A 27,340-nucleotide genomic window follows, 5' to 3' on the forward strand; every position below is an offset into this window, starting at 1 on the left:
ATGATAAATGGCCACATTCTTATAATCATTTGACACCTGGTCTGAGGTATGTATTTAGTTCAGTAACTGCTACAATACCCAGAAAATTCTGGATAGGGACTAGAAAATGTGCCATAAACCTAGATTGTCAGAAAAGGTGCACCAAACCTAAGCGGTTTCAAGTTCTTCTAGATGGACAGCATCATCCAGTGGGATCATGTATGTCCTGTAGTTAGAACAAGAAAAAGATACAAGCTGGGAGCATTCACACTATCACAGCCAACCAGTGAAGCAAGTGTGATCAGTGAAATTAATTGCTGTCATCAAAAAAGAACTTGCGAGAAGTAAACACAGCTTCTAACAATAAAACAAAAAGATGGTGAAAATGAATTGAGAGAAGCAGGTGTAAGTTCACATTCATCTGGAAGGAAAAGTCTGCAGAAAGCAAAATTCTGAATGATGATGGCTTTGTCATCACAAAAAAGATTATCAGACAGCTTTTTTCGATGATGCTGGCTTCGTCATCACCTAAAAAGATTGTCAGATGTTTTTTTAAGCTTCCCTTTCACAGTAAGTGTCTCAATCCTCTTTTCAAAGCCTAGTAACTATCAGCATACTGCTGTCTTAGTACATATACCCCAACACCTGGTACTGTGGGTGTCACTGAACAGTTGTATAGCAGCCTTGATGAAATCCTAAGCAGTACTCCAGAGTAATAAAACATTATTCTGTCTGGGGATTTCATTGCTGGAGCTGATTCTGATAACTTGAAAGGAGCAATTAAGTATGAGGTGAGGGCAGAAGAGGTTGAAGTACAGTGGCATGTTGTAACTGAACATACCTCTCACTGATTATAATTTTCCTTTGCCTTGCTTCAACTCATAGTCTTACCAACTTCCACTCTTTAAATGGTTTAGCCACAGTACAGCACTGAATCAATATGAAAATGTCTTCCTGGAGCACAGTCATCAATCATACTGCCCAGCCACTACCACCACTAAAATTATGCCACTGTATCTAACACACAGAATTGAATTTCATGTTAACTGGAAGAGACAGTGCTGCTTGGTCATCCTGTGAGACTAAAATAGAATTTAAATTTGCATAAGAGGGCTGGCTGGTCATTCCCATTATTTGTTCCCTCTGTCAGTAAGGACCAAAGGGGATACCCAAGGATGGACTTATGGATTTCAATCCAGTTGTCAAGATTTATTTTAAAGAAACTTAAGGAATACTTTTTTGACATGGAGTGGGTGCTTATTCCATAGGTAGAGTATCCTTTAGAAGAGCTATCTATCCCACCAATAGTTTCTTTTGATATTTCAGTGTAGGATGTGGATGTTGGTGATATTTACAATTTTTTTTATATGCAATAGGTCAAGTAAAGTAGGGTATTATGTAGCTGTAAATGGCAAGCAGCAGTTCCTACCCAAGAGTCAAGACATTGAGGAGAATGAAAGGGCTTTCTGTCTCTCAGAGTAACTTACCAAAGATTTTTTAGTTAGAAATTATTTTGTTTGGTATGCCAAATGAGACATTATATTCCAATTTGAACCTGGTTAAGGGGGAGCAGAAAAACATTAACTTCCTTTGATCTGGAGGATGTACCTTTAGTAATTAGTTGTACTAGGTAGAAGGATTTCCTGTTATAGTGGATACATAGTGGTCAGACAAGAAGGTATCATTATCAATTTAATACATTTTGTGCTGAGTTTTAGAACCACAGCCTTGGCACCAGGAAATTAATATGGTTTAGGCCATATCATGTCAGCTGGAGAGTTTATGGCAGAACTCAGTTTACAATCATCAGCAAACTCTCTCAGCCAGAACCCTGTTGCAAGCATGGACAACTTGCTTGTTGTGAGCAAGTATAGGCTAAATAGGAGTGGACCCACCGAAGAACCCTGTGGAATGCCACTGGTGATAAACCTTTTCGAAAAGAAAAAAAAAGTTCCACCAGTCTTCATTGTGTGGGTTCTGAGAACCAGTTGACAATCCAGCAAGTTACATAGGAGTTAATATTAAAGTGCATAAGCTTACGTATATCAGAGAATGGGACAGTTTCAGACACCTTCACTAGATTAAGATAAGTAGTGTGGAACAACTTACCCTCATCTGGTGTTTCAGTTACCTTCTTAAAGAAGTCCACCAGGCACACTAGACAGGATCTGCCCTCCACAAGGCCAGTTGGTTAGGATCAAAAAATTGCAGGCCACATATATCCTAATTTATGAGTGCCATTATAATATGCTCCATTACTGTACTGATATACTGGTAATGTTACTAGGTCTGTAGTTCCCTGGGTCAGTGGCAAGGCTACCTTTGTGTAGGGGTACTACTGTAACTGTTCTTTAAACCTTGGCCTGTATTCAATGGAGAGGCTGAGGTTAAAATGGTTTATGAGGAAGTAAGTGAGGCTGTACTTAATACTGACCAAAAGAGTGCTTGTTTTGCTGATGGACCCCATACTTTAGTGTTTTTAGTTTTGAATACAACATTTAGGACCTGTAGGACAGCATGGACAAGTTAGAAACTTAGGATAAGCACGGGGTGAGTGGGGTTATGGTGGATAAATTTGCCCTTGAGTAAACTGACAATGTCTTTTGCATCAGAAAAAGTAGCACCATTATAGATTAGCTGATCGCTTTATCGAGTATTACTTTGGGGTTTCCTAATGTAGTTTAAGAAGACCTTACGATTATCCTTGTAGGTGGTGGTGATATTAAAGTTTGTACATGGCTTTGCAGGACTTGATCTGAGTTTTTTTTCTAACCTTTTTGAGATTGCCCTTAGAACAGGGGATATTGAGTTTATTTAATAGTGGTAGATGTTTTTGTTTTTCTTTACAGTTTGTTAATAGTAAAATTCCACCTTAGGGCTTATTTTTAAATTTGCCATCATACTTATGGTGGTTGGGAACAGATGCCTCAATGCACAAATTCAAGTGGGAGTAAAAGTTACTGATTTAAGTGTCTACTTTAGATACCTGGTCCCCTGGGGGTAGTGGCTTTTAAATTTGATTAGGAGTTTGGAGTTAAATTCCTGAATACAATGGGTTTGGTGGTTGTAATCTTGTTTTGGATTCTCAAGGAAAATCTGATGGAATGGTAGTCTGATGTGATATTTTTCTGGTAAATATTTTTAGTTTCATGTCCTTTATTTCTTGTTCTGCTGTATATAATTACGTCTGATGAGTTCCTGTGTTTCTGTTTGATGCTGTTGTATAACTATTTGTATACTTTGGGCTTGTACCTGAAAAGATTAATTAAGTGTATGTACATCATTCCCACTGCTGCTGTAGCCTTTAGGCTATATGAATTGTGTCTTGCCTAAGACATATCAACCAGACAGTTTGCAAATGCTTTGACTTCCATCCATACGTTCACTCTTACTGCTATATGCAGTTTGATCAGACCTTACAAACTCACCCATACATATAGTGTTTTTACTTTTATTTACTTTAGTGGTTCTGGCTGATTAAGAAACCCGCTATTTCTTTAATATTGGAAGTTTCCCAAGATGGACCACTATTTTGTGCTTTGGCTAATTTGGGGGCTTATTTTGTGAAGAAATGTACTGCTTATGTAAATATTTCCGCTTTTAAACAAAAGTTTTATGTGTGGAAGAGTTTTATTTGGGCAGGAAATACTGTGTGTGATGTACTGCTTGTGTTCATGATCTGACAAGTTACCTGCCATTTTTTCTGTCAGACTAATTTTATTCTAAAGGAGTTTCTGTCAGGAAACTAGTACACTGCCTATACATTGCAATGTTTTGGGGACATTGCATTTGTGTGAACGTGTAAGCGTGCTGTTTGTGCAAAACCGTTTGATAACTTGCCTTCTGGTCGACTTATTCTGGCATTTCTCACCATGTCTGAAGCATCCTCCTCAGTGATAGCATGGATGCTTACCTCTCTTCTGCTGGTCTAACTTCCGTAGTTCCTAGAAAGAAAAAGCAACTTACAGTGGATATAAAAAGTGTACACACCCCTGTTAAAATGCCAGGTTTTTGTGATATAAAAAAATGAGTCCACAATAAATTATTTCAAAACTTTTCCCACCTTTAATGTGACCTTTAACCTGTACAGTTCAATTGAAAAACAAACATCTGTTAGGGGGAAAAAAATAAAAAAGGTACAATAAGCTGGTTGCATAAGTGTGCACACCATTAAACTTGTACTTTGTGTCAGCCCCAGTGGACAAGGAAGATTTTAGACAGATTTAGTAAGAGAATTTTTTTTTCTTCTTCCACTTTGGAGTATAGAATTCTTAACTATCAGACCCACATGTGGAAGTTTGTGCTTTTTGTATAGGCAGTTTGAGAGACCTAGCTACTACTCTTCCCCTGAAGGTATTGCTTATCTTACTCTTATTGTTTCCAACATTGCCCATGTATCTAAACATGCCTTAAGGAGTGTGTATGATTGTGCAGATATGGTATCTAGGGTTTCTGCTTCTGCTACTGTTTTGAGGAGATATGCCTGAGTGAAGAATGAAGTTTTCTGATGAGATAGTCTGAAACTTTTAATTCAGCTTCTGATAAGGAGATTTTACTTGTCCCATTTGTTGCTTGGGTCCTCAAACAATTTGATGAGGGAGATGGAAATTAATTCATGGAGTTTCTACGATTTCTCAGTCCTCCCTGTGCAAATCTCCCAGAGTTTTTCACATCTAGTAAACAGAACAAGCAATCCCTTCCTTTTCAGGCCAAGCAGGGAAACAAAAATAGACGGCAGGTGGGGAGCAATAAGAAAAAAGGCTTTCAAAAATAAAATGATTTAGTCTACAACTTCAGAATGACTATGACAGCATTCTTCCCCTCCTGCCCCAATATCAAAACCCATCCCAACCACTGGCTTTGTACATTTCCCTTTGGCAGTAGATTGTGACAGGCTTGTGGATGTTAAAGGTAAATCAGGAGGGATAAAGCTGCCATTGGATTAAAAAAAAATTTTTTTCAGGAGAGTTCCACGCCCAATCTCTGAATCAAACAGATTTTTTTATTGAGGTTCTTCCGCATTTGCTCACCATAGGAGTCATAGATATACTGTTGGTAAATCTAAGGGGCAAAGGTTTCTATTCTGGAATGTTTCTAATATGAAATAAAAAGTCTTCTTTGAGACCATTTCTAGATCTTTTCTTCCTAAATCTGTATGTAGAAGTTCCTAAATTCAAGAAGGTGATCCTTCATGGTGTGTTACGTATCATCTCCCAGATTAGTTTTATGATAACATTTGAGCTAAAAGATGTACAGCATCACATTCCGTAGCCAAAGCCTTCAGAACATTTCTCAGATTTTCTGTGTCTGGATGAAGTTATCAATTCTCTGCATTACCCTTTAGGTTATCTACTGCTGCAAGGAAGTTTACAAAAGTGTCGGTCTCCAGTCATTGCTCATTGCAGACTGAATGACACTGATTATTTTTCCTTATTTAGAAATAAATGTCAAGAATCCTTAACATGGGTTTCATCTCTTCTGTCCAATGTGGGATTCCACTTGAACATTCAAATGTCCTTGTTGACCCCATCACACAGGGTTGTCTTTCTAGGATGTCTTATAGAAGCTCTGCAGCAAAAAGCATTTTTATTGATTGATTATCATTTGTTTACCAGGAAAGTCTGATTGGGTAATTGTATCCATTATCAGCAGAGGCCCAGGGAGAAAAGCTCCACAAATATATTTATTTATTGACATTTGTTTACTGGGAAAGCCTGACTGGATACTTTTATCCAGTTTCAGTAGAGGCCCAGAGAGAAAAGCTCCACAAATAAATGAACAGAAAGTACATATGCATAGATGAAAATTGGCATCATATTACAATATACTGTAAGTACACATATATAAACATTAATACATATATGACATGTATAGTAATTCACATATATACCATCATTAAAACAAGATAAATACAATATCATATAGTATTGAAACTCTTTGACATGTTATAGTATGTGCGTTCATTACTCACTCATAAAGAAGATGTTGTTGTCTTTCGGCTTTTCCCGGTTAGGGGTTGCCACAGCGGAACTCCGGTCCACTAATGATTGGCAGTAGATTTTTACGAACGCCGAGGTGCCAGCTCGACATTCAACCTTCAGTGAAGGCATGCCCATTTACGCATGTCTTTCGAACACCCACCCATCCACAGGGAGGACATGCAGACTCCACACAGAAGACACTCCCCGCACTCGAGCCGAGAATCGAACGGGAGAACCTCTTGCTGTGAGGCAACAATGCTACCGCTGCACCACCGCACTCATAAAGAAAATGTCAGAGTGGAAAAATAAAAACAATGGTTAAGAAGAAGGAGAAGAAGAGAGAGAAGAATGTGAAAAGCATTTGTTAGAGGGAATAAGCAGGGTAGATGTGGGAGACAGGAGAAAAAATTAGTAAAATTAAGATTAAAAGTAAGGGAAATAAGAATAAGATAAATAAATAAAAGGAAAAGAAGAGATAGAAGGTATTAGTGGTGAAGGAGCTAAAATTGTAGCCAGGAGAGATAGCAGCAAGTGTAAAGCCAAGAGTCAGAGAGGAATTATTTTAGTGGCAGCTTAAACAAATAAATGATCATCTTAACTACTGCTGTAGTAGCCTTAGCTATGTGGATTATATCCTGCCAAGGATATAATGGCCAGTTAGCTTCCAAAGCTTCAGGGCATGTTCCAGATGTCCACACTGTCAAGCAGTTCAAGCTGAGCTGACTAAAAGACAAGTTTGGGCTCAGAGCCCTTCAGGACTGAGTTTTCTCCTCTGTGGCTTTTGAAGATTGACAGTAAGCTTGTACTTTCCTTTGCAGCCTATTGCAGGGCAGATAAGTACCCTTTTTGAAAAAAAAACTTTCATTTTCTTAGATTTATTGATGTTGTATTACTTTCCTGTTCAGGAAAGTTATCTTAAAGCTAGGAATGTTGTGTTTTAACAGACTTGTCTCATGATTATAACGTGCTTTTAAACAGAGCACTTATTTTTTTTCTGTCAGTTTAAAAGTACTGATAAGTAACAGAAAACATACTTTCTATGGAAAAATTGTGTTTACTTTTCCTTGGTGGGGCTGGCATAGTGTTTATTTTATTTATTCATTTGCATTTGTTTACCGTGATGGTCCACTGGGCCATAGTGAGCCCATTTTTATTGGAGGCCCGAGGAGAAAAGCTCCACACTAAAATGAACAATACATAATATAAACAATATACAGTACATAACTTACAATACAGTACAGTAGATCAGCAGGATCAGTACATACAATACAAGGGTCGCAGTTGGCAATTGAAAAATCAGAGTACAGTGTTAAGAGTTACAGTATCAAGGATAAAGTAGTTTACACAATTAGAATATGGCAAGATAGGATACAGCAAGTAATTAACACGAAGTTATAAGCTTGAGTATAGGTGAGCAAATGTAGCAGATAGTACCAGCACTGTAGTTAAGTAAGTGTTTTGAGATAGAAAGAGTTATATCAGAGAATTAATAAATGAAGGTGTAGGTTAGTATAGAGCAGGGAGTCTGGATTGCTGGTAATCCTAATTGATAGTGGGAGGGTATTCCAAAGTTTTGCAATAGTAAAGGAATAGAGCAACTGATCAGCTAAAAGGTTTGTTTTTTTTTCTACTTTCAGGATCAGTTGATTTTCAGAATAGAGAGGTCTATTTGGATGGCACAGCATAAGTAGAGAAGAAAGGGCAGGGCAATTTGATGGCTTGTATATAAATTTGTGTGCATTGGTTAACTGAAAGTATGTAAGAAAATGTGGGAGTTCTAGTGAATTTAGTAGGCATGAGGTGGAACAATGGTGAGATGAATATTTTGCATTGGTTACAAATTTAGCAATTTTATTTTAGCATGTGTCAAGTTTGGATGTCAGAGAGGTCTGGATGTTGGTAAGAAGAGGGGCTCTGTATAGAAGAGATGATAGGAAGGAAGAGTCTAGGGACAGTTTTGTGGAGTGGTTGAGGAAGTATTTGTGTCTATAAAGGATGCACAGTTTTTAATGTTTTTTTTGATATTGCTGTGATTATGCAGGTCAAATGTTTGGTTTTCATCTATGATGATACCTAGTAGTTTTATATTTGGTACAACTTCAGTGATAGTGTTATTTTGAGAATGAATAGTGACTTCATCCTTGTTTAGGGTGGTGTTTTTTTAGGGGTAAATAGCACAAATTTAGTTTTATTGGGGTTTAGGGCGAGATGATTATTGGTCATCCAAGTTTCAGTAGAAGTGAGGGCACCTTGGGTGAGTTGCTGTAGCTCAGATGTGGACCTGGCAGTGTAGATGATGCTTGAGTCATCTCCATATTGGATGACAGTACCTTGACTAAGAGTAGTGTGGACGTTGTTAATGAAAATACTGAACAGAAGGGGCCCAAGTATGGATCATTGGGGAACACCTGTGATTGTGTTTAAGAATGAAGAGAAAGAATGTTGCCACTTGGTAGATTGTTGCCTATTTGTGAGATAGTTTTTAGAACCAGTTTAGGACTGGGGTGAGATGCCTACGTTAGAGAGTTTAGTGAGAAGAAGAGGGGTAGGAGACTGTATCAAAGGCCTTAGAATGGTCTAAAAAGAGTGAAGAAACCATTTTTCCAGCATCAGTTAACTGTGTCCATGAAGGATGTAAGAGCTGTAGTAGTACTATGACCACGCCTAAAACCATGGTGAGTAGGAGAAAGGATTTGCTTATGAAACAGGTAATTAAGAAGTTGATTATGTGAACACATTTTTCTATGATCTTAAAGATGGGTGAGAGAATAGCAATAGGTTGAAAGTTGGAAATGTCAGTGTTGTTTTCCGCCTATATGGAGAGGAAGAATATATGCTTTTTTGCCTGATTGAAGGTGCATGGGACTCCTGAATAGATCTATTAAGAAGTATGCTGATGGGGTAAGCAGTAGAGCTGGCTGATATTTGTAGGAATTCTAGAGGTATGTTGTCAGGGGCATTGGTGCCTCTTTTTATTTAAGAAGCAGATTTTTTAATGGTGGGGTTAGGTACAGGTGATACAGAAAAGCTATGTAATGAGGAAGTAAAGGTATTTTGTGTAGATGGATCTGGAGGGGCTAGGTTAGTTTGTGGCTGGTGGCGGTGAGGTTAGCTATGGTATTAATGAAATGTGAGTTAAAGAGCGAGGCTGTTTCAGTGGGTGTTTTATCCAGATTTGGACAATGATTATTCTTTGAGCCTGGATTTAGTAAGGAATTGATGGAGTTACGTAGTTTTGGGGTGTTTTGCTTAATGTTGGTTTTGTCGACTAAGGCAGTGGGTTTTTGACTAGATGCTTTACTTGATTATGAAGCTGTTTATATTGTGTGAGGTCAGCGGGATGTTTTTGCCATGATTACTATGCTTTGGCTTTGTGGGTTTGGTAAGCCAGCTGGCATGATTCAGTTTTACTCTCTTTTAGCACAGCTAAATTGTTTAGGATCCTGAGAAATGTTGAGCTGAGGAACTCGACAGTCTCGTCAGGGGGAAGAAATTTTAGTGCATCTCAATTGATGCTGTGTAAAGTTTTATTCAGTGTGGTTGGGCAGAAGTGGGATAGTTGCTTATATTGGTGTTTACTTAGTTTTGGGGTAGTTTTGCCTAGTGTAAAGGCAGGTAGGTGGTCACTTATACTGTTAGGGAGTGTCCCTGAGGAGGAGTTTCTGTTTGGGTCTGAGACCATAATCCAGTCCAGGACTGAGCCACTGTCATTGCTTTGTTGGGTCTAGTTGTGTTGGTGAGTAGCTGGGTAAAGCTATATAGGTTGATGTTGGTGGAAGGATGGTGGTGGGGGATATCAAGACAGTTAATATTGATGTCTCCCAGAATGATTGTTTATTTTTTTTATACTAGTTGTTGTCCATGCAAGGATTTCTTCTAATATAGGAATGTTATTGTGTGGGGAAGATATATAGGACTGCAATACAGAGTCTTTTACAGTTATTCATTTTTAGGAAGGCTATTAATGTTTTAGCTGTGGAAAACTGTGGGATAGTCTTAGTATATGGAACTATAGTAAAGACATTTGGGTATATCAGAGCAACACCTCCACCTTTTTATGGGGTCTATCTGATCTGAGACAAGCAACGACAGAGGACAGAAATTCGGCATCTTTAATGTATGGTTTTAATCAAGTATCAGTAGTGACTATAATATCTGGTTTGTTGTGAGCTATCCAGGCATGTAATTGTAGAATTTTGTTTCTGATACTTTGAAGGTTAAGGATTGTGAAGTTTAGAGATTTGTAAGAGTTAGAGGGTTGAGAATGGAGGCGATGGGACCTGGATTGGGATGTATGTCTCCACAATGGGATAGATTGGAATATGTATGTGGGAGACTATTTGGTTGCCATGTTCTTTTCGTTTTGTAATGTTAATCTAGAGCAAAGTTTGTATTGTTGTTGTTTTGTAGGGGAAGGATTTTTACTTTGGTATGTAAAATTATGTCTGTTGCACATAGCATAGAGGCTACTTCAGAGAAGCTGGTAACATATTGTGTTTGTGTAGATGTTATAGATGTAGGTTTGTAATATATATAAGTTGTTTGGAGTGATGTTAAGTGTAGTAGGAGATAAAAGGATAGAGAGAGGGTGAGGAGTACTGTGTTAGAAATAAGAGACACTGTAGAAAGGGGGGTGCTTGTGTAAGTAACGTAAAGTTGTCTTTATTAAGATGTAAGTAGTTTTAGAGGGAAATAGTTCTTCAGCTGAGATGGGGCTGGTTGAAGTGGAGTTTGGCTAGTTATTGGGTAATGAGTCATGGGTGAAGGTTAGGAATGAGTTAAAGTGGGAGTGATTTTAAGATGAGTTTGATTGGATGAGTTGTAATGGTGGGAGGGGCTGGGGAGAGAATAAATGTAATTGATATGGGGGTGTGTGGGAACGGGGGTAGGGCAGGTGAGCAGAGTGAGCCTGAGTGGAGCGGGGGCAAATGGAGTGGGATGAGCCTGAGACATGAAAGGTGAAAGCCCTTTTTACTGTGTTTTATCTATCAAAAAAGTAACTTTTCTGGACTGGTGGTTTTTCTGGCATTTACTGCCTCTTTTCGCTAGGAAAGAGGCGCCATTTTTGACTTGACCATGGAACAGACTACCGGTCCCACAGTCAGTCCTTCTTCCAGCCACAACTAAAAATGTTAAGCAACAGATTTTGCCACCAAAGCAGGCCAGCAATTTGCCTCAACCGCAGGTGGGTGACTCTGCATTGGCTATTTGTTGTACCCCAGACCACTCATCTTTTAACCTGGATTACTCTGGTTTAGCACCTCCAGCCACTATGGACTGGGGGGTTGGGTACATCCAGTGCCTTTGTTAGAATCCCCTCAGTGGGCAAGGGAGAGCCACTCTTGTTGATCCTGGGAGAGGGAACAGGGAAGGTTAACCTGTTGTGCTAAAATGCTGTGTCCATCCCTGAGGAAGCAGCTGCTGCCATTAGTAATACAACTGGCCCCGTTTTTCTTTTCAAAAAGAAACAGAAAATCAAGCATATATCTTCTACTCCTGAAATTTCATTAGACTATAATAGTTTACTTGGTCTGGCTCAGGGTTTGATTCAGGCTATTCATCCTTCTTGTAAAGTAGTTTATGGTGAAACAAAGAGGGAATTCCTCTTTTCCTGAAGAGATTCAATATTCTTAACATGAACAGTAAGATGCAGGGATGGATTTACTTTTTTCCTCAGATTTCTGATTCAGACTCTGAGGAGAGCTCAGTTTCAGATTCTCCAAGTGGTAGGTTTCTTTTTCTCTGAGACTATTGCTAAAATGTGCCAGTGTTTTCAGTGGGAGAACACGGAGGTTTCTCAGTCCCTTAGAAAATACTATGAACTGGTATTGGAAACAGAAGGATTTTCCAGAACCGACACCCATTCCTCTTGTTCTGTCAGCTTTAGGGATGTGTATTATTGCCTGCAATTTTTGTGTTAGCCAGCTGCCTCTACAAAGGCAAGTAGGATGTATAAAATCCCTCAGTCTTTTACATTTTTATACACTATTCCCAAACCTGACCAAGCAGCTATAGCTTTAATTGATCTCACTGCTGCTAATCACCTAGTTAATTCCAGTCCTGCTCTTTCTGATAAGGATTAGAAAATTGTAGATAGGTATGGGGGGAAAGTATACTTCTGCACCTTTAGTTTTCAGAATTTTGAATTGCGACATTCATATGTTAGTTTGTTCTGGCAAATTGTGAAATATGAGGAATGTTTTATCTGCAGTTTCTTCTTGTGAGGAAAATCTACTTTAAATAACTTACTTCTTTCGTATAGGTCACTACTCATTATTTGCAATCTGTGTATGACTCTATTAATACTTCTTTCAGGGCTATGGCCACTGGTAATGTTTTAAGAAGTTTTGCATGGCTGCACTCTCAGAACCTTCCCGATTATATTAAAAATGAGATTTTAAATTCTGACTTGGATAGAGATTTATTGTTTGGCCCCTCTGCTGCATGATGAGGGGAACAAGTGATTCAGGGGATTTCTTAATATTTTTCAGCCCTTCTTTTTCAAATTGTCCAAGGGATTTTCTTTCTCTTCTTCCATTTTTGGCAGAAAACAGAAAAAAACTGTTTCAACAGAATTCATGTAAACAAACATTGAAGAAGGAATGGCAAGTGAGTTCCAAAAAGAAGTCTCTAACCTCCCAGTACCAAGGACAGTCCAGTATGTCTGAATGACTATTCAAGATACCTTGTGACCTCAACCCACTGTGCCCCTTTTTCTTCCATAAAGTCTTAATCTCCATTTTTCTCTTTGACAACAGATTGCTTCAGACAAATGGGTCCTGAATATCATTCATCCAAGTTACAGATGACAGTGGGAGGAATTTCCTCCCCCTTTCCAGGAGGTCATTCCTCAACCTCCAGATTAGACTGTTTTGTTTCCACCTGTTCTTTATCATATGCTGTCCCAAGGACTGATAGATCCAGGTCCTTCTCTCCAAATGGAGAAAGTTTTTTCAAGGATGTTCCTAGTGCCAAAGAAAGAAAATGCTTGTAGACCAGTTCTGTCTTTCCTAAACCTGTTTGTGATAGTGTCCTGATTCAAAATTGTCACTTCACAACCTCTTTCTCCTCTATCACATTTGTAGTAACACTGGAATTATAAGATGCTTATCATCACATCCCTATTCATCCAGACTTTAGATGTTTCTTAAGGTTTTGTATGTCTGGCTCACATTATCAGTTTTCTGCCTAAACCTTCCAACTATCCAGTGCACCAAGAGTGTTCACAAAGTGTTTAGCCCCAGTTATAGTTTATTACAGATTACAGGGTATCCACATTTTTCGTATTTATGAACTGCTCATCTTTGCAGAGTCTTTCTCAGATTGTCAGGAATCTCTGTCTTGGGTGAGAGATCTCTTAAACAAGCTACAATTCAAAAGTCTTTCTTGACTCCCTCACACAGGATTGTGTTCCTGTAAGGTCAGCTAGACACCTCAGTTCAAAGAGCTTTTCTTCCACAAGGAAAATGGATCCATATTTTGATCTGTTTCTAATGTTTTCCAGTAAGACTTCAGACCTTGCAAGGGAATACCACAGAAGTTTGCATCTCATGGCATCTATAATTCTCTTGATACCCCTGGTAAGATTACACATGAGAAAGATATAGAGATATCTAAAAGCTCTTTGGTTCCAACATCAATGCCCTTTATCTTTTCAAGTCACAGTTCTAGAGTTTGTCAGAAGAGAAATCTTTTGGTGGAGACAACTGATGTCCCTAAATCTAGGTCTCCCCTTCTCCCTGCCTGCTCCAAAAGCAGACAGACTCCACAGACACTTTGGACTTTGAGGAGCAGTTTCAGGAGGGATAAAAGTGCAGAGGTGTCGGATACCAAGGACAGACACAAGCACATAAATATCTAGGAGATGCTTGTCTTAATCAAGGCACTCAACTCTCTAAACCATCTTTGGTCCCATGGACCTCTTCAAAGTGCTTTCAGACAATACTACAGTCATGTGGTACATCAAGGTGCAAGGTGGGAAAGGTCGTACCCCCTTAGCAGACTACACCAGCCATGTTAGCTTGGGATATAGCTTCAAAACACAGTCTCACTCTACAGGCATCCTTCACTCTGTCAGAGCAAAACTGTGTGGCAGACAAGCTGAACAGGACCAGGGCAGACCCTCATAAATGGAAACTAGATCAGGGGGTCTTCTAACATTTGATCCATTCTCTGCGGAGTTCCTCAATTAGATCTTTTTGCCTCCTTATTGAATGATCTACTGGCAAGATTCTGTTCCAGAACTCTATATAAGAAGGGCTGGAAGGCAGATTCCTTTTTCTTTCTTTAGATAGGAATGTTTATGTGTGTTTCTCTACCCTTTCCACTAATATCCAGGGTAATTTTGAAAATTCTTAAGGGATCCCTCAAGATCATTGTGGTGACTCCCTTCTGGCCCCCTCAGCTATGGTTCTCCCTTCTTTTGGAAATGGCCAGGGCACTTACCATAAGCATCCTCACAGAATGAATCTACTTACACAAGAAGAGGGGTGTTTGTTACATTCTAATGGCACTCATTTTCAACTGACTGCCGGCATGCTAAGGTCTTAATTCCTTTTAGGCATTTGCTTACTGAGGATGCACAGCAAGCGCTAATAGAGGCAAGAAAGCCTGCTACTAGAAAATAATATATTAGCAAATGAAAAAAGATTTTATTTAACAATATAAACAGCACCCATTTAGGGCTAGTTGTTCTCTGGTTTTACAATATTTGTGTGAGTTACTATCTTTTGGCCTTTCTTAGTTCTCTGCCAAGGCTCATTTATTGGCCATTTCAGAATGTCTGCCCATATATTCTCCTCTTTCAAGGCCATTTCTTGTCAAGGTGTTTTTCAAAGAGGATTTACATAAGAGGCCACCAAGTAAACTAGTGACCTCTCCTTGGGATCTTAATTTTATGTTAGAGAAGCTAACACTTGCTTCATTTGACCTAGCAAATCTGGCTGACTTGAGGTTCTTAAGATAGAAAACGGTTTTACTGATTGCTCTGACCTGTGCAAGAAGGGTATAGCTGTCCATCTCCCACTTTTCTTTACTGAATCTAAACATGGGGAGAAAGGATATTCCACAGTTTTAGATGTCCACGGACAACTCGGGTACTATCTTGATAGAACTAAATTTCTCAGATCATGGGATCACTTGTTTATTTCTTGTGAAAGTGAGAATAAGGGACAATCTATTTCAAATCAGACTACTTCCAGATGGTTCTGTAAGGCTATAACCTTTCGTTGTACTCATCATGACAAATCTATTTCAGGCAGGGTCAAGTCCCACTCTACCAGGGCCTTGGCTTTATTTATGGATTTTTGGAAAGGGTTCTATTCTAGAAATATTCTAGAAGCTGCTACTTGATTTTCTGTACATAGTTTTACAAAGCACTGTAAGCTTGATTCTTTCTCTAGGTCCAGATCAAGCTTTGCTAGGACCATTCTGCAAGGGTTCTTCTCCTTCCACCTCCCAAAATCTACCCAGATTGCTACTGCATAAGTGATCAGTATGGTGAATACATTAAAGTTGTGTAAGTTGAACTTACCATAATGGTAGATTTTGAATGATCACTGATGCAGTAGCTGCTGCCTCCCACTATCTCCCTTGAGTTTTGCTGTGTTTTTTATGTCAGGGTGTGGACCATTATATTTTGCTGTTCCTAGCATAGGCATTTCAGGGCTCAGCCTCCCTCTTTCTGCTGGCAAGAAAGCTCTGAAAGGCTTTGCACCAAAACTTGCCTTTCACTTGGCTCAGCTCGAGTTGCTTGACAATTTGGGTGCATGAAAGGTGCACTGAAGTTTTGGAAGCTGGCTGGCCATTGTATCCTTGACAGGATATAGTCCATGTAGCTAAGGCTACTGCAGCAGTGATCATTTGAACATCTACTGTTATGATAAGTTAAACTTCCACAACTGTGCTTTATGTATTGCCGTGACTGGTGCAGGATCCTATTCCAGACTTTTGATTCACAGTGGGAGTATATAGTCTGACCACAGTTTTTGTAAGGCTTATGAGATGTCAAGCAGATTTTTGTCAGACAATCAAAGGTGGAGAATTTGGAGGTAGTGGTGGAGAAATGTACTTACAGCTGGGCAAAAAGTGGGATTAAATATAATTTATAAAGACAAGATGGGTATAATTTAGTTATTGTGATAATTCCAGCCAGTTTAGCTATAAAAAAAACAAAAGATACGTATACATAGGTGAAAACTGACTTCGTATTACAATATTCTGTAAATATATAGATTAATACAAATATTAATGCACATTTGACATACAGAATAATATACATATACCATTATTAAAACAAGATAAGTACAATATAATGTAGCATGGAAACATGTTGACATGTTATAAGTGAGCGAGTTTATTACTCACTCATAAAAGTAAATGTCAGAGTGCAGAGTGGAACATTCAAATTCTGGATAAGGAAGAGGAAAGGAAGGGAGGTGACAGTGAGCAATAAGCATTTGTTAGAGTTGATAAGTAGAGTAGATGTGGGTGACAAGAGAAATAAAGAGGGAAAGTAAGATTAAGACTAAGAGAAATAAAACAAAAAAGAGGAGAAATAGGGTGTATATAGGTATTAGAGGAGTAGGAGCTGAAGTTATTAGCCAGGAGAGCAGCATGTGAGAGGAATTCTTTTATTTACGGCTTAAATAAATAAATGTTGTGCATTATGTTAACAGGAGAAGGCTGATTTTTATCTGAAAACTTTCCTGTGCTTCTATGCTCAGTTTCAGACTTCAACCAGAGAGTTTCCCAGGATTCTGAGGTTTATGACATCTATGGTTCTCATTATGCTGTTAACAAGCTGTTTCCTGTGGTCCAGCTTCCATTGCCTAACTGTGTAACTCCGAGCAAGTTACTTAACCAGACAGTGCTTCCGGGCTGACTCTGAAAAAGGATCGTGGAAATAAGTGCTCTACCCCAGATAAACACAAATAAATAAAACTCCTCTTACCAGGTTACACATGAGAAAGATTAAGTGGTATCTGAAAAAACACAGTGACCCAACATTTGCATCCTGTGTAATTTCAGATATGAATCCTGAGCTGTGTAAAATAAGGAACTGCATGGTGAATACTACAAATGCAAGCAAGTGCAGGTCTCCCATTTTCTGCTGTAACTCCAAATCAATATGTAACTAGAGATACCTCAGATTTTGCTTGGGAGGTCAGTTTCCATGGTGGTAAACGTATAAGGCCTGCATAATTCTACAGACAGACCAAATCACATAAAGGTAAAAGAGATGTTGGTTGTAATCCATACCTTAAAATGTCTTCATCATCTGTGCTCCCCGTGACCTGTCCAGGTGATTACTGACAACACCACAGAGATGTGGTACATCAACAAGAAAGGGCCGCAAGGTCTTTATCCTCTGCAAGCTGGTTATGATTTATTGGGAGGTAGCTCTTCAGCACTCTTTAACCCTTCAAGCATTCTACATTCCGTCAGAGCAAAACAAAGTGGCATACAAGCTGAACAGGACCAGGACAGACCCTCACAAATAAAAATTGAATGAAGGGGTCTTCCAGGAATTAATCCAGTTGTGGGGAGCACCTCAAGTAGATCTGTTTACCTCCTTTCAAATCAGACAACTCAACAGATTCTGTTCCGGGACTGTGCAAGCAGATCTGAAAAATGGATTTGTTTTCATTTCCACGGACGGGAATATTCCTTAATGCATTTCCACCCTTTCCACTGATAATCATGGTAATTCTGAAGGATTCTCCAAAAATAATTGTAGTGACCCCCTTTTGGTCTAGGCAGCATTGGTTCTCCCTTTATGGAAATAGCCAAGGGCAATTACCATAAGCTTACTAATAAACTGGACTTGCTCACAGAACACAAGGAGGAGTTTGATACACTCCAGTCTCAAAAATATTCAACTAACTGCCTAGATGATTCAATTCTAATACCTTTTAGGCACCATGGTGTGATGCAGGTTCTAAAGGAGGGGAAGAAAAACGGCTACTAGAAAATCTTATATTCGCAAATCGAAGAGATTTTCTATTTGGTACGTATCCAATAACCAGTTTCCTATCGGAGACTATGTACCACTGGTTCTCAAATATGTGTGAAATTACTAGCCTCTGGCCTGCCATACTCCTCTATTGAGGTATATCTCGCATCCATTTCAAGATGTCTGCCCATGGATCCTCCACTTTAGTCTATTTTTTAGTGAAACGGTTTCTGAAAGGAGTATTGCACCTGAGGCCACCATGCAAACAGGCTGGTCCTTCCTGCGATTTTAACTTTGTGCTGTAAAAGTTAAACACATTTTCATTTGAACCTGCACATCAAGTATATTTAAGGTTCATTAAATGGAAAACTTCATTTCATTTCTCAGACATGTGCAAGAAGAGTATCAGAGTTGCATGGTGGGTGAACCCTATGTCATCTTCCCTAGGCATAGGTTGTCATTTAGAACAAATCTCTCATTCATGCTCAAGGTTGTTTCAGAGTTCAGTGTGAATCAAGCAAACAGTCTCCTAGTGTTCTATCCAGATCCTCAGACTCAGGGTGGAAGGATTCTACATACTCTAGACATGCACAGGCAGATCAAGTACTCTAAGTTATATAGAAAAAATGTTCATCTGTTTGTTTCTTAAGTTGGGATAAAAAAGGACAACTGTGTCAAAACAAACTATTTCCAGATGGTTATGCTTGGCTGTTGCCTTTTGTTATGCCCACTGTGGTAAACCAGTTCCAGGCAGTATTAAGTCTCACTCTGTGAGGGCTTTTTCTTCTCAGTGGCATATTAGAAAGGTGTGAATACTAGAAGCATTCTAAAGGCAGCTACATTGTCATATCTGCATACCTACAAGGCATTACTAACTGGATTCTTTCTCTTGATCCAGGTCTGACTTTGCTAGGACCATTCTCCAGGGGCTCCTTGTTCCATATCCTTCTTCCTCCAAGGTTGAATAAGCTTTGGTAATCAACCAGTTTAGCTTAAATGCTACTGCAGATGAACATAGTACAGCTGTGTAAGTTGCACTTACCTGTAACAATAGATGTTCGAATTCCTCACTGCAGTAGCCATGCCCCCCATCCCGTACTGTATGCGGTTATTGTTTGGAAATACTGCTAGCTATTTTTTGTTTGTTTAGTTCAGGATGGTTATTCTACTACTTAACTCTTGGGCAAGAAAGTCCTGAAGATTTTTCAGTCTGACTGCTGAATTTCAGTTCTCAGGGCTGACCACTGAACAGTCACAATAGAAGTGTGGGAAGGAGCCAGAGCTTTTGGAACCTGGACAGTTGTGTCTTGGATTAATTGCAACACATATAGCCTAGAGGATACTGCAGCAGTTAGGAATTTGAACATTTACTGTTATGGTTTTGTGCAAGTTTCACAACTGTATTTTATGATAAAGTAAACAAAGAATATATAGCTTGATTTAATGCATTGCGTTGACTGCATTTTTTCTTTTATCTCATAATTTTATTTGCATCATCCTATTTTTATTATTTGTTCCTTTTCTCCATCTGTTTCTTTTAGGGCAGGGTTATCATTTGTTGATCTTAGTCCTTTAAAAGCAATTTACCTCTGTCATTGAAATTACCTAGCTATCTAAATAAATAAACAAATATCACACTCAAAATATTCACTGTTAGCATTAGGTGTAGTCAGACTAGTTTTATAGATATGCCATCAAATTGAAATCTCAACTTAGTGAATTATCTAGAGAAGTTGCACATTTTCTGTTCTGTATTGTATTTAAAACTTTTATATCATCTGTGCTGTATAGTTCTGTATTGTACTGTTTGGCAAGCAAAAACTGAGGGTAATGCTACAAGTCTAAATCTCAAAATGCACTCATTCGAGGCATTCCTTAAAATGGAGAACATTGATATCTGTGCAGTGACTGAGACCTGGTTCAAGGCTCTAGAGAGCACCCCTGCATTACGAGGCTGTAACTCATACCACACTTTTCGGCCATCTAACCTGGACCAGAACACTAAAGTCAGAGGTATGTCCATATTCATTAAGGGGATCCACACCTCCAGGCTAGTTGTGCAGCATAATGCATCCGAGGTTATTCAAGTGCAACTAACTCTGGGTAAAACTGCAATCCAAATTGTAGCTTGCTACAGATCCCCCAGGATTCCCACTCCTCTTTTCTTGATATACTGGAAAATATTAGGGTTCAACAAAACACCCTAATAATGGGCGATTTCAACTACCCTACCATTAACTGGGAAAGCTACTCATGTACCTCTCCTTCACTCAGCGCTTTCTGGAATTCATAAATTCCAGTGCCCTGGATCAACTTATCCACACCCCCACCATGGGCAACAGTATCCTAGCCCTAGTCATTACTAACATGAGTGACCAGTGTTCCACACCTGAAGTCAATTCCTCGTTGGTCAGATCCGACCATAAGCTGATCACCCTAGATATCCGCATCCCACCCACCATTAAAGAAACCATGGTAAAATATTTCTCCAAAGCCAACTTTATGCATCTTAAGAAAGAAGTGGCAAACTTCATGACACCCATGCAGATGCGCACAATACAGTTATGACTGCTGAATCCTACACAAATGCACTCCATAAGCACTTACACGAGTGCATGGATCATGCTATCCCAAACAGAACCAAGACACTATCCTCCAGAAAAAGGAAGCCAATCTGGTGGTCCCCTGCCATAAACAAACTCTACAACAGAAGGAAAAAACTGTTGCAAAAGTGAGTAAAATCCCATGAGTGGAGGAGCTCCTTGGCCAGCTTCAGTAAGAAGCTGAGATCCCTTATAAGATCCTCCAAAGCTAGCTATGAAAACAAAATCACTACTGATTCTACTGATTTTAAGGGGAACCACAAAGCATTCTATAGCTATGTCAGGAATCTCAATGGCAACACCCAGATATGCTCTGCGTTACAGCACAACGGCACGAAAATTAAGAACCAACTGATATTGCCAACATCCTAGCAGATAGGTTCAGTGCTAACTTTACCCCCCCCCCCTCATCCCTTAAAGGGCCCATATCTATACAGGAAGAATGCAGAGTCCATATAATTACATCTATGCAGGTAAAAGCTGAACTCTCTAAAACCAAAGACACAGCATCCATGGGACGGGACAACATCCCAGACTGCGTTTTACATGAATTTCAGAACAAACTGGCTCCCCACCTAAGCACCATGTTCAGTCGTAGTCTCATGTCTGGCTTTGTGCCCACTGAATGGCGCACAGCAACAGTTATCCTACTCCACAAAGGGGGGAGCCACCACTGATCCTGGGAACTATCGCCCTATTAGCCTGACGAGCCTGGTATGGAAGGCCATGGAACATATCATCATGGAACTCAAACAGACATTGGTAACCTCCAAACTCTGGACCCCACCCAGTTCAGGTTTGTGAAAGGCAGATCATGCCTTCTGAACCTGATTGACTTCTTTTAGGCAGTCACCAAAGCCGTAGACAAGGGTAAGGTGGTTCATACAGCCTATCTTGACCTCGCCAAGGCTTTCAACACCATCCCCCATTCTGGAATTATAGCTAAACTCATTAAACTAGATATAAATCCCTACATCACAAGATGGGTTGCCAACTGGCTCACTGACAGAACCCACACTGTAAAAGTTGCAGACTCCAGATCTGACCTCAAACCAGTGACAAGTGGAGTACCACAGAGTTCAGTCCTGGGACGTCTCTTGTTTGGTATCTACTTCTCTGAAGTACAGGCTAACACAGAAGGCCTCTGGCTAATGGAAGTTCGCAGATGACTGCAAACTAGGAGCCATAGTCGAATCCCCAAATGATGTGGACCTACAGAAGGGCCTCACTGAGACAGATGCCTGGTGTCAGAGGCATGGCCTCAAGCTCAGTGCCAGAAAGTGCATTGTCATCCCCTTTGATAAAAACTCTGTACCCATGAACTACCACATAAACGGCAGTCTACTTAACGCCGAATGTGTGATGAGAGACCTTGGGACCCAGGTGGACAGTAGTCTCTCCTTTGATAATCACATCGCCACAGTAGCCAGGAAATCCTTTTATATGGCACACCTCATCACAAAAGAGTTCTCATCCAGGAAAAAAGAGGTCATTGTTCCCCTCTACTCGGCACTCGTTAGACCCATTATAGAGTACAACACCCTTTTTGGAATGTACCTTACAAGATATCTGCAGCAGCTGGAAAGGCCACAGAAGTGCCTCACAAAGAGGATACCAGCCTCAAACAGATCCCCTGCACTGACCATCTCAAAAAACTCCAGCTTTACTCTGTAGCATATCGCCTGCTCCGCAGAGATCTCTGCCTAACATATAAAGCTATGTTAAACCCAGAAGTGTTGGACATGCTACACCTAAAGAAATCCCAATCCCTTTGAGCTACACGCTCTAGGGACCTAAACCTTGTCACCACAATAAACAGGACATGCTGGAGGGATAGATTCCTGTCCCAGAGACTTCCCATACTCTGGAACAGGCTACCCATCTATGTCAAGCAAAGTTCCTCATTAGCACTCTTCAAGAAAAATCTTGATGAGTGGATGGGAAATAGGAAATACACCCCAGAGATCACTTCTGTGGCTCTGCTTGACAGGGACACAGGAAATTAGCTTTCTTGGGGGGGCGTAAGCCAGGGAACCTTGTTGGCTAGGCTTACTTAGGCCCTTGGGCTGATAGCCTAGTACCTACCTATGAACTTGCGTTAATTAACTATGTGCAATTGCACTGCTTCCTCTTTCTTTATCTTCCCCCTTCTTTCAGAACCTTGAAAAATAGTGTAATGCTTTTTACATTTTCTTGACAAATCATCACATTTGAATAAAATAATGGTATTATTTCTCATGATGTTAGTGGCCTATAAATGACTAGAAGCACTATTAAAAAATTTGTAACATATTTTATCCATTTTATACTTTCAGATGAAGACAGCCTCTGATTCTTGTTTTCTTCTTTTTAGAGCGATGTTCCCGTAGACCTGTTAGATGTAGATAAAAACTCTGCAGTGGTTAGTTTCAGTGGCTGTGAAGCTGAGGTAAGTAGAGCATGTTCTTTTTTATCTGATGTTCTCTACCACTTTTAATAATTTTTTGTAACTTAAATTATAGAAACAATTGTGATATGAAGAATAGAGCATCAGATCTAGTGAAGGAGTACACTTTTAAGCACAAAAGGAGACATAAAAACATGCCTGCTTGAAACCATCTTAGAGTAACCAACTCCAGGTCCTGCAGCAAGTATACATAGAAACTCAAGCATGCTGTTTAGATATCCGTAATACAGTCCCTCTTTCTTGGATTTACACTGCCAGCTGTTTACATAACACCATAGGGTAATCTTGCATGTACACACTCACACACTCTCACACTCACACACACAAACCTCCTACTCACATACACAAAAATTGAATGTGAACTTCCGGTATTGGAAAACATTTCGGCCTCTGTGAGGTTCATTTAGCAGATTCCTTCAGCAGTTGTGTCTCAGTTGCCTGAAACATAGAGACCCTATCTAAGCCATGATGCAGAGCTGAAAACGTAAAGCTTTCTTCTGACTGCTGATCTAACATATTAGGAAATTACTACTTCTCATATCTTGAGAACGACACACCTTGTCTTATGAGGCTCACAAATGTAGTAACTGCGTACAGAAGGAGACAGATTATTCCCAACTGTGTAGTGCTCAGTGTTAAGGGATACTGTCAGCCTATTAAGGAATGCTCTCAACTCCTCCATACATACCTGTGTCTCATATATGGACCCACTGAATATAAGTGAACCCAGCACCCCCAAAACGCCAGCTGATGAATCACTGATTAAGCAGTATAAACAAATTAAGTATCTCATTTATTTTATAACTAAGAGGAGGACAAATCATAAGGGTCACATGGGCTCTCACCGAACTTCCTCAGAAATCTGGCCATAATACTGACACCCCCCCCCCCCCCCAACAGAGCTCGTCAGTAGAAATTTCCTAAGAATTGGAAGATGGTGAATGTGTTACCGTTCTGAGATAGAGCTGAAAACAACTACTACAGTGAACTATGTCTGTTAACTTCAGAGCACTAGTATGGAATGTCATGGAAAGAAATCTGAAGACAAAGTTGGTAGAATTTTAGAGGACAAACATCTCTTCCAGAGCAACCATCATGGGTTTATGAACTGAACTAGCTCTCATTCAAACCTGATCCAGTTTTGCAATTAATTTACAGTAGCATTTGACAGTGGGACACCAGTAATGTGGTCTACCCTGCCTTCAGCAAGGTCTTTGCCTCGGTACCATACAGGAAACTTATAGGAAAAAAATGGGGAGGTTGGGGATAAGACCAAGAATGGCAAACTGAATCCTGAATAGTAGGAGAAAGAGGGTTGTGGTGGGAGGAGCAGTGCCAAGAATTAGGGAAATAACTAGTTAAGTACGACAGGAGTCTGTCCTTGGTTCACTTCTTTCAGTTTATTTGTCTGTGTCATATCTTAGGGAATAAATAACATGATCAGCATCATTGCTCATGTTACAAAGAAATTTTTTCACCTATTTTCTGTCAACCAACAGCTGACCATAACTGTCACCCCCTCACCAGCATCTGCTCTGTTTTGTCCTGCCTGAAGTTTCTGGAGTAGAGGTACACCAGTTCGCCCAACACTGATGGATGGAGTAACCTCTGAAGCAGAATAGAAGAGTCAGAAAGTAGATAAGGGTATCATCCAGTCCTAGTGTCACTCTGCACAGGGGAGCTTTTTCCTTTATGCCATGTCTTCACTGATATGCTGAGTCACATCACAAGAGGTGTTCACTGGCCTTATGAGGGAAATGTCTCCACCTCCATGGTGGCATTGCCATCAAGCACCCACCCCTCTACTCTACAGCTCTGGGTTACTGTTATGACAGTGGTATCACAACTGCTGCCTGGGTTCAACCCGTGTAACTCCAACATGACCCATGCCATCACCTCTGAAAGAGGCAAACAGCTTGCACTTCATGCCAGTTTCAGCAGGTGCCTGAGTTTCTCCCTCTTTGCAAGTGAAGATCTCGGTGCACAGACATAGGTGTAACAGTGAACAATGGCAGGAAGATTCTAAGGAAGAATTTGGAAAGGCTGACCAAGTAGGCATAATGATTGCAGTTAAGGTTTATTGCAAACAAATGTGAAATAATTAATATGAGCTACAATAGGACTGGTTTGAAGCATCAGCTGAGTCGACTTAAAGAGCAGGTGAAGAATCTGGGGGTGCTGACCACAACTAGATAGGACAATCAGAAGCAGAGAAGGAAGTAGAAACATCAAACAATGCTGGGGTTTATCCTAGAGAGGATAAACTCCAGATGCATGGAAGCAAAGCTTTTACTCTGCATAGATTTAGACAGATCATAATTTGAGTATTATGTGCATTTCTAGAGGTCATTTATGAAAAGGCACATCACACTGCTAGAAGAAATTGAAAAATTGAGAGGAAAGCCACCAGTGACCGAAAATGTTTTAGCTCTTTTCTCATAAGACCAATAGAGAAGGGGAAATGCTATTGGTGCATAAGATTATATCATGGAGATGTGAAAAAGTCATCTTGAACAGAAAGGGCAGGAGGGGCACAGGCAGCATATTGTAGGGACTGACTAATTTATCAGTGTTCTAAAGTACTTCATCGCACAGAGGAATATTAACTACTGAAGTGAAAGATGAGGAGAGAATTCACAAAGGCATTCAAGAGAGCATTGGATAGGTTGGGAAAGTGTAAGGGAGGAGGAGGTAGGAATTGTGGAATGTGAAATGTGCTTAATGGGCAGACTACAGGGGCTTTTTTCCTCCTGCATTCAGCTCATATAATTTATTAAGATGATACTTTTAAATCATTGCTGTTTGGATGGTAAATGGCAGGTGTATATGAAAGATGGACATTTTCTTTATTGTAAGTGCAATATATCATTGACCTATTTGTCTTGTACAGGTGAAACTGTTTTTCTTTTTGTTATTGCTTATCCTTAGCAGCAACATAATTTGGCAGTGACATTTTTAAGTAGCTCCTTGGCAAGCCATTGTTAATATAGTGAAGGTGTTTTTCAGCCATATACTTTTTTATCATCATACCAACATGCAGCTATGTTTCTAATCTTTATTCTTTTCTCCTCTCTTACAAGAAATTTTTAAAAGACAAAAAAAAAAAAAAAATACGATTCCAGTGATTATTTCACTTCCCAAAAAAGTCCAGGATTAAGTAGGAGATCTGATTATGTCAGTCTTCACTTTATCCCTTGACTGTGGGTTTGGTTTTATATATCGGAAATGACTCAGCCGTTATTCCAGCTCTCGCCCTCCAAAACTCTTGAGCTAAGCTTTACACATAATGTTTCTCGCAGGATTATCTGAGATCTTGTTTGCCGGTTTCAATGCCAGACGCGTCTATCAAAACAGCTCTCAAGCAAGCTAATTCTTCTCTTTTGCAAGATTTTTCTTTAAATCTCCTTTTAGTTACTTCTTTCCTTTTTTCTTATACCCAGCTCCTCTATTATCGTTTTTGTTTCTTAACATGAGTAGTTTTTCTTGTCATACCATCGTTAGTAATTTTTCTCCCTTACCATTAAGGTAATTCTTTGTACCATCATTGGTACCTTTACTTTCATTTCCTTCCTTTCCTTTCTTTACCATTAGGTAATTCTTTTGTACCATTGTTGGTACAAGTTTTCTTTTAAAAAAAAAAATCAAAACTTTAAACCATACTATCTTAATTTCTTTTTCCGCCATCTTTTCTGCCTGTGTAGTTCTTCTAATGGCTGAAAAAACACGAGAACTTCTGCTTTCAGGAGATGCCAAAAGTGGGACCATAAATTACCCAACTCGGACGGACACTCCTTATGTGTGTATTGTTTGGACCCGGTGCAACTTCAGGAAGACTGTGTCATGGCTTCAGTCACTGGGCCCTTATTGAAAGAAAAAAACGAGCTCATTCTTAAAGGCCTGCTCAAATCTTCTTTCAGTGATGCCATATCTGGTTCTCCAAAATCAGACATTGGCTCCCCATCTTCATCATGTTCCTCATCTAAACATGGATGTTCAAAGAAGAGAAACAGCTCATTGCCGACAGTATCTTCAGCACTATTATCAAAAATGCCTAAGACTTCCCCAGTTCCTAAAGTTTCATCAGAACCAACTGGAGAAAAGACTTTACCCTCAGTGCCATTGGTGCCTATCTCTGCACTGACAGCTTCAGCACCTTCTACTCTTTTGGAGCAGATATCTTCAAAATCAGTGGAATTCTCCTTTAAAGATAGGCCACATACTAAGTATTCCCCTCACTAGACCCTTTCACAGGATGACCTCCAAACCCCTTCTTGGAGAAACCCAGATCCCAGTCAGTCTCTTCAGTCTGTTCTACCAAGAGCCTCACGGAATCTGATATTTTGAGGCTGGTGGACCAGCTCTTGGTGGCAGGGGGATT

The 27,340-nt window shown here is 39.7% G+C and overlaps 1 protein-coding gene across 1 annotated transcript in view; it reads left to right on the forward strand.

Moving 5' to 3' along the window:
• The window catches only part of BBS7 (Bardet-Biedl syndrome 7), a 1,778,061-nt gene that overhangs the window by 1,186,544 nt on the left and 564,177 nt on the right, over positions 1-27,340 (forward strand). Inside the window, exon 12 of the mRNA XM_044061529.1 lies at positions 22,870-22,944. Coding sequence (XP_043917464.1) covers positions 22,870-22,944 — 75 coding nt within the window. The remainder of the gene's footprint in view (positions 1-22,869; positions 22,945-27,340) is intronic.

This window comes from Protopterus annectens, chromosome 2.part0 (assembly GCF_019279795.1).
Source record: "Protopterus annectens isolate FY-2018-M chromosome 2.part0, PAN1.0, whole genome shotgun sequence".
NCBI lineage: Eukaryota > Metazoa > Chordata > Ceratodontiformes > Protopteridae > Protopterus > Protopterus annectens.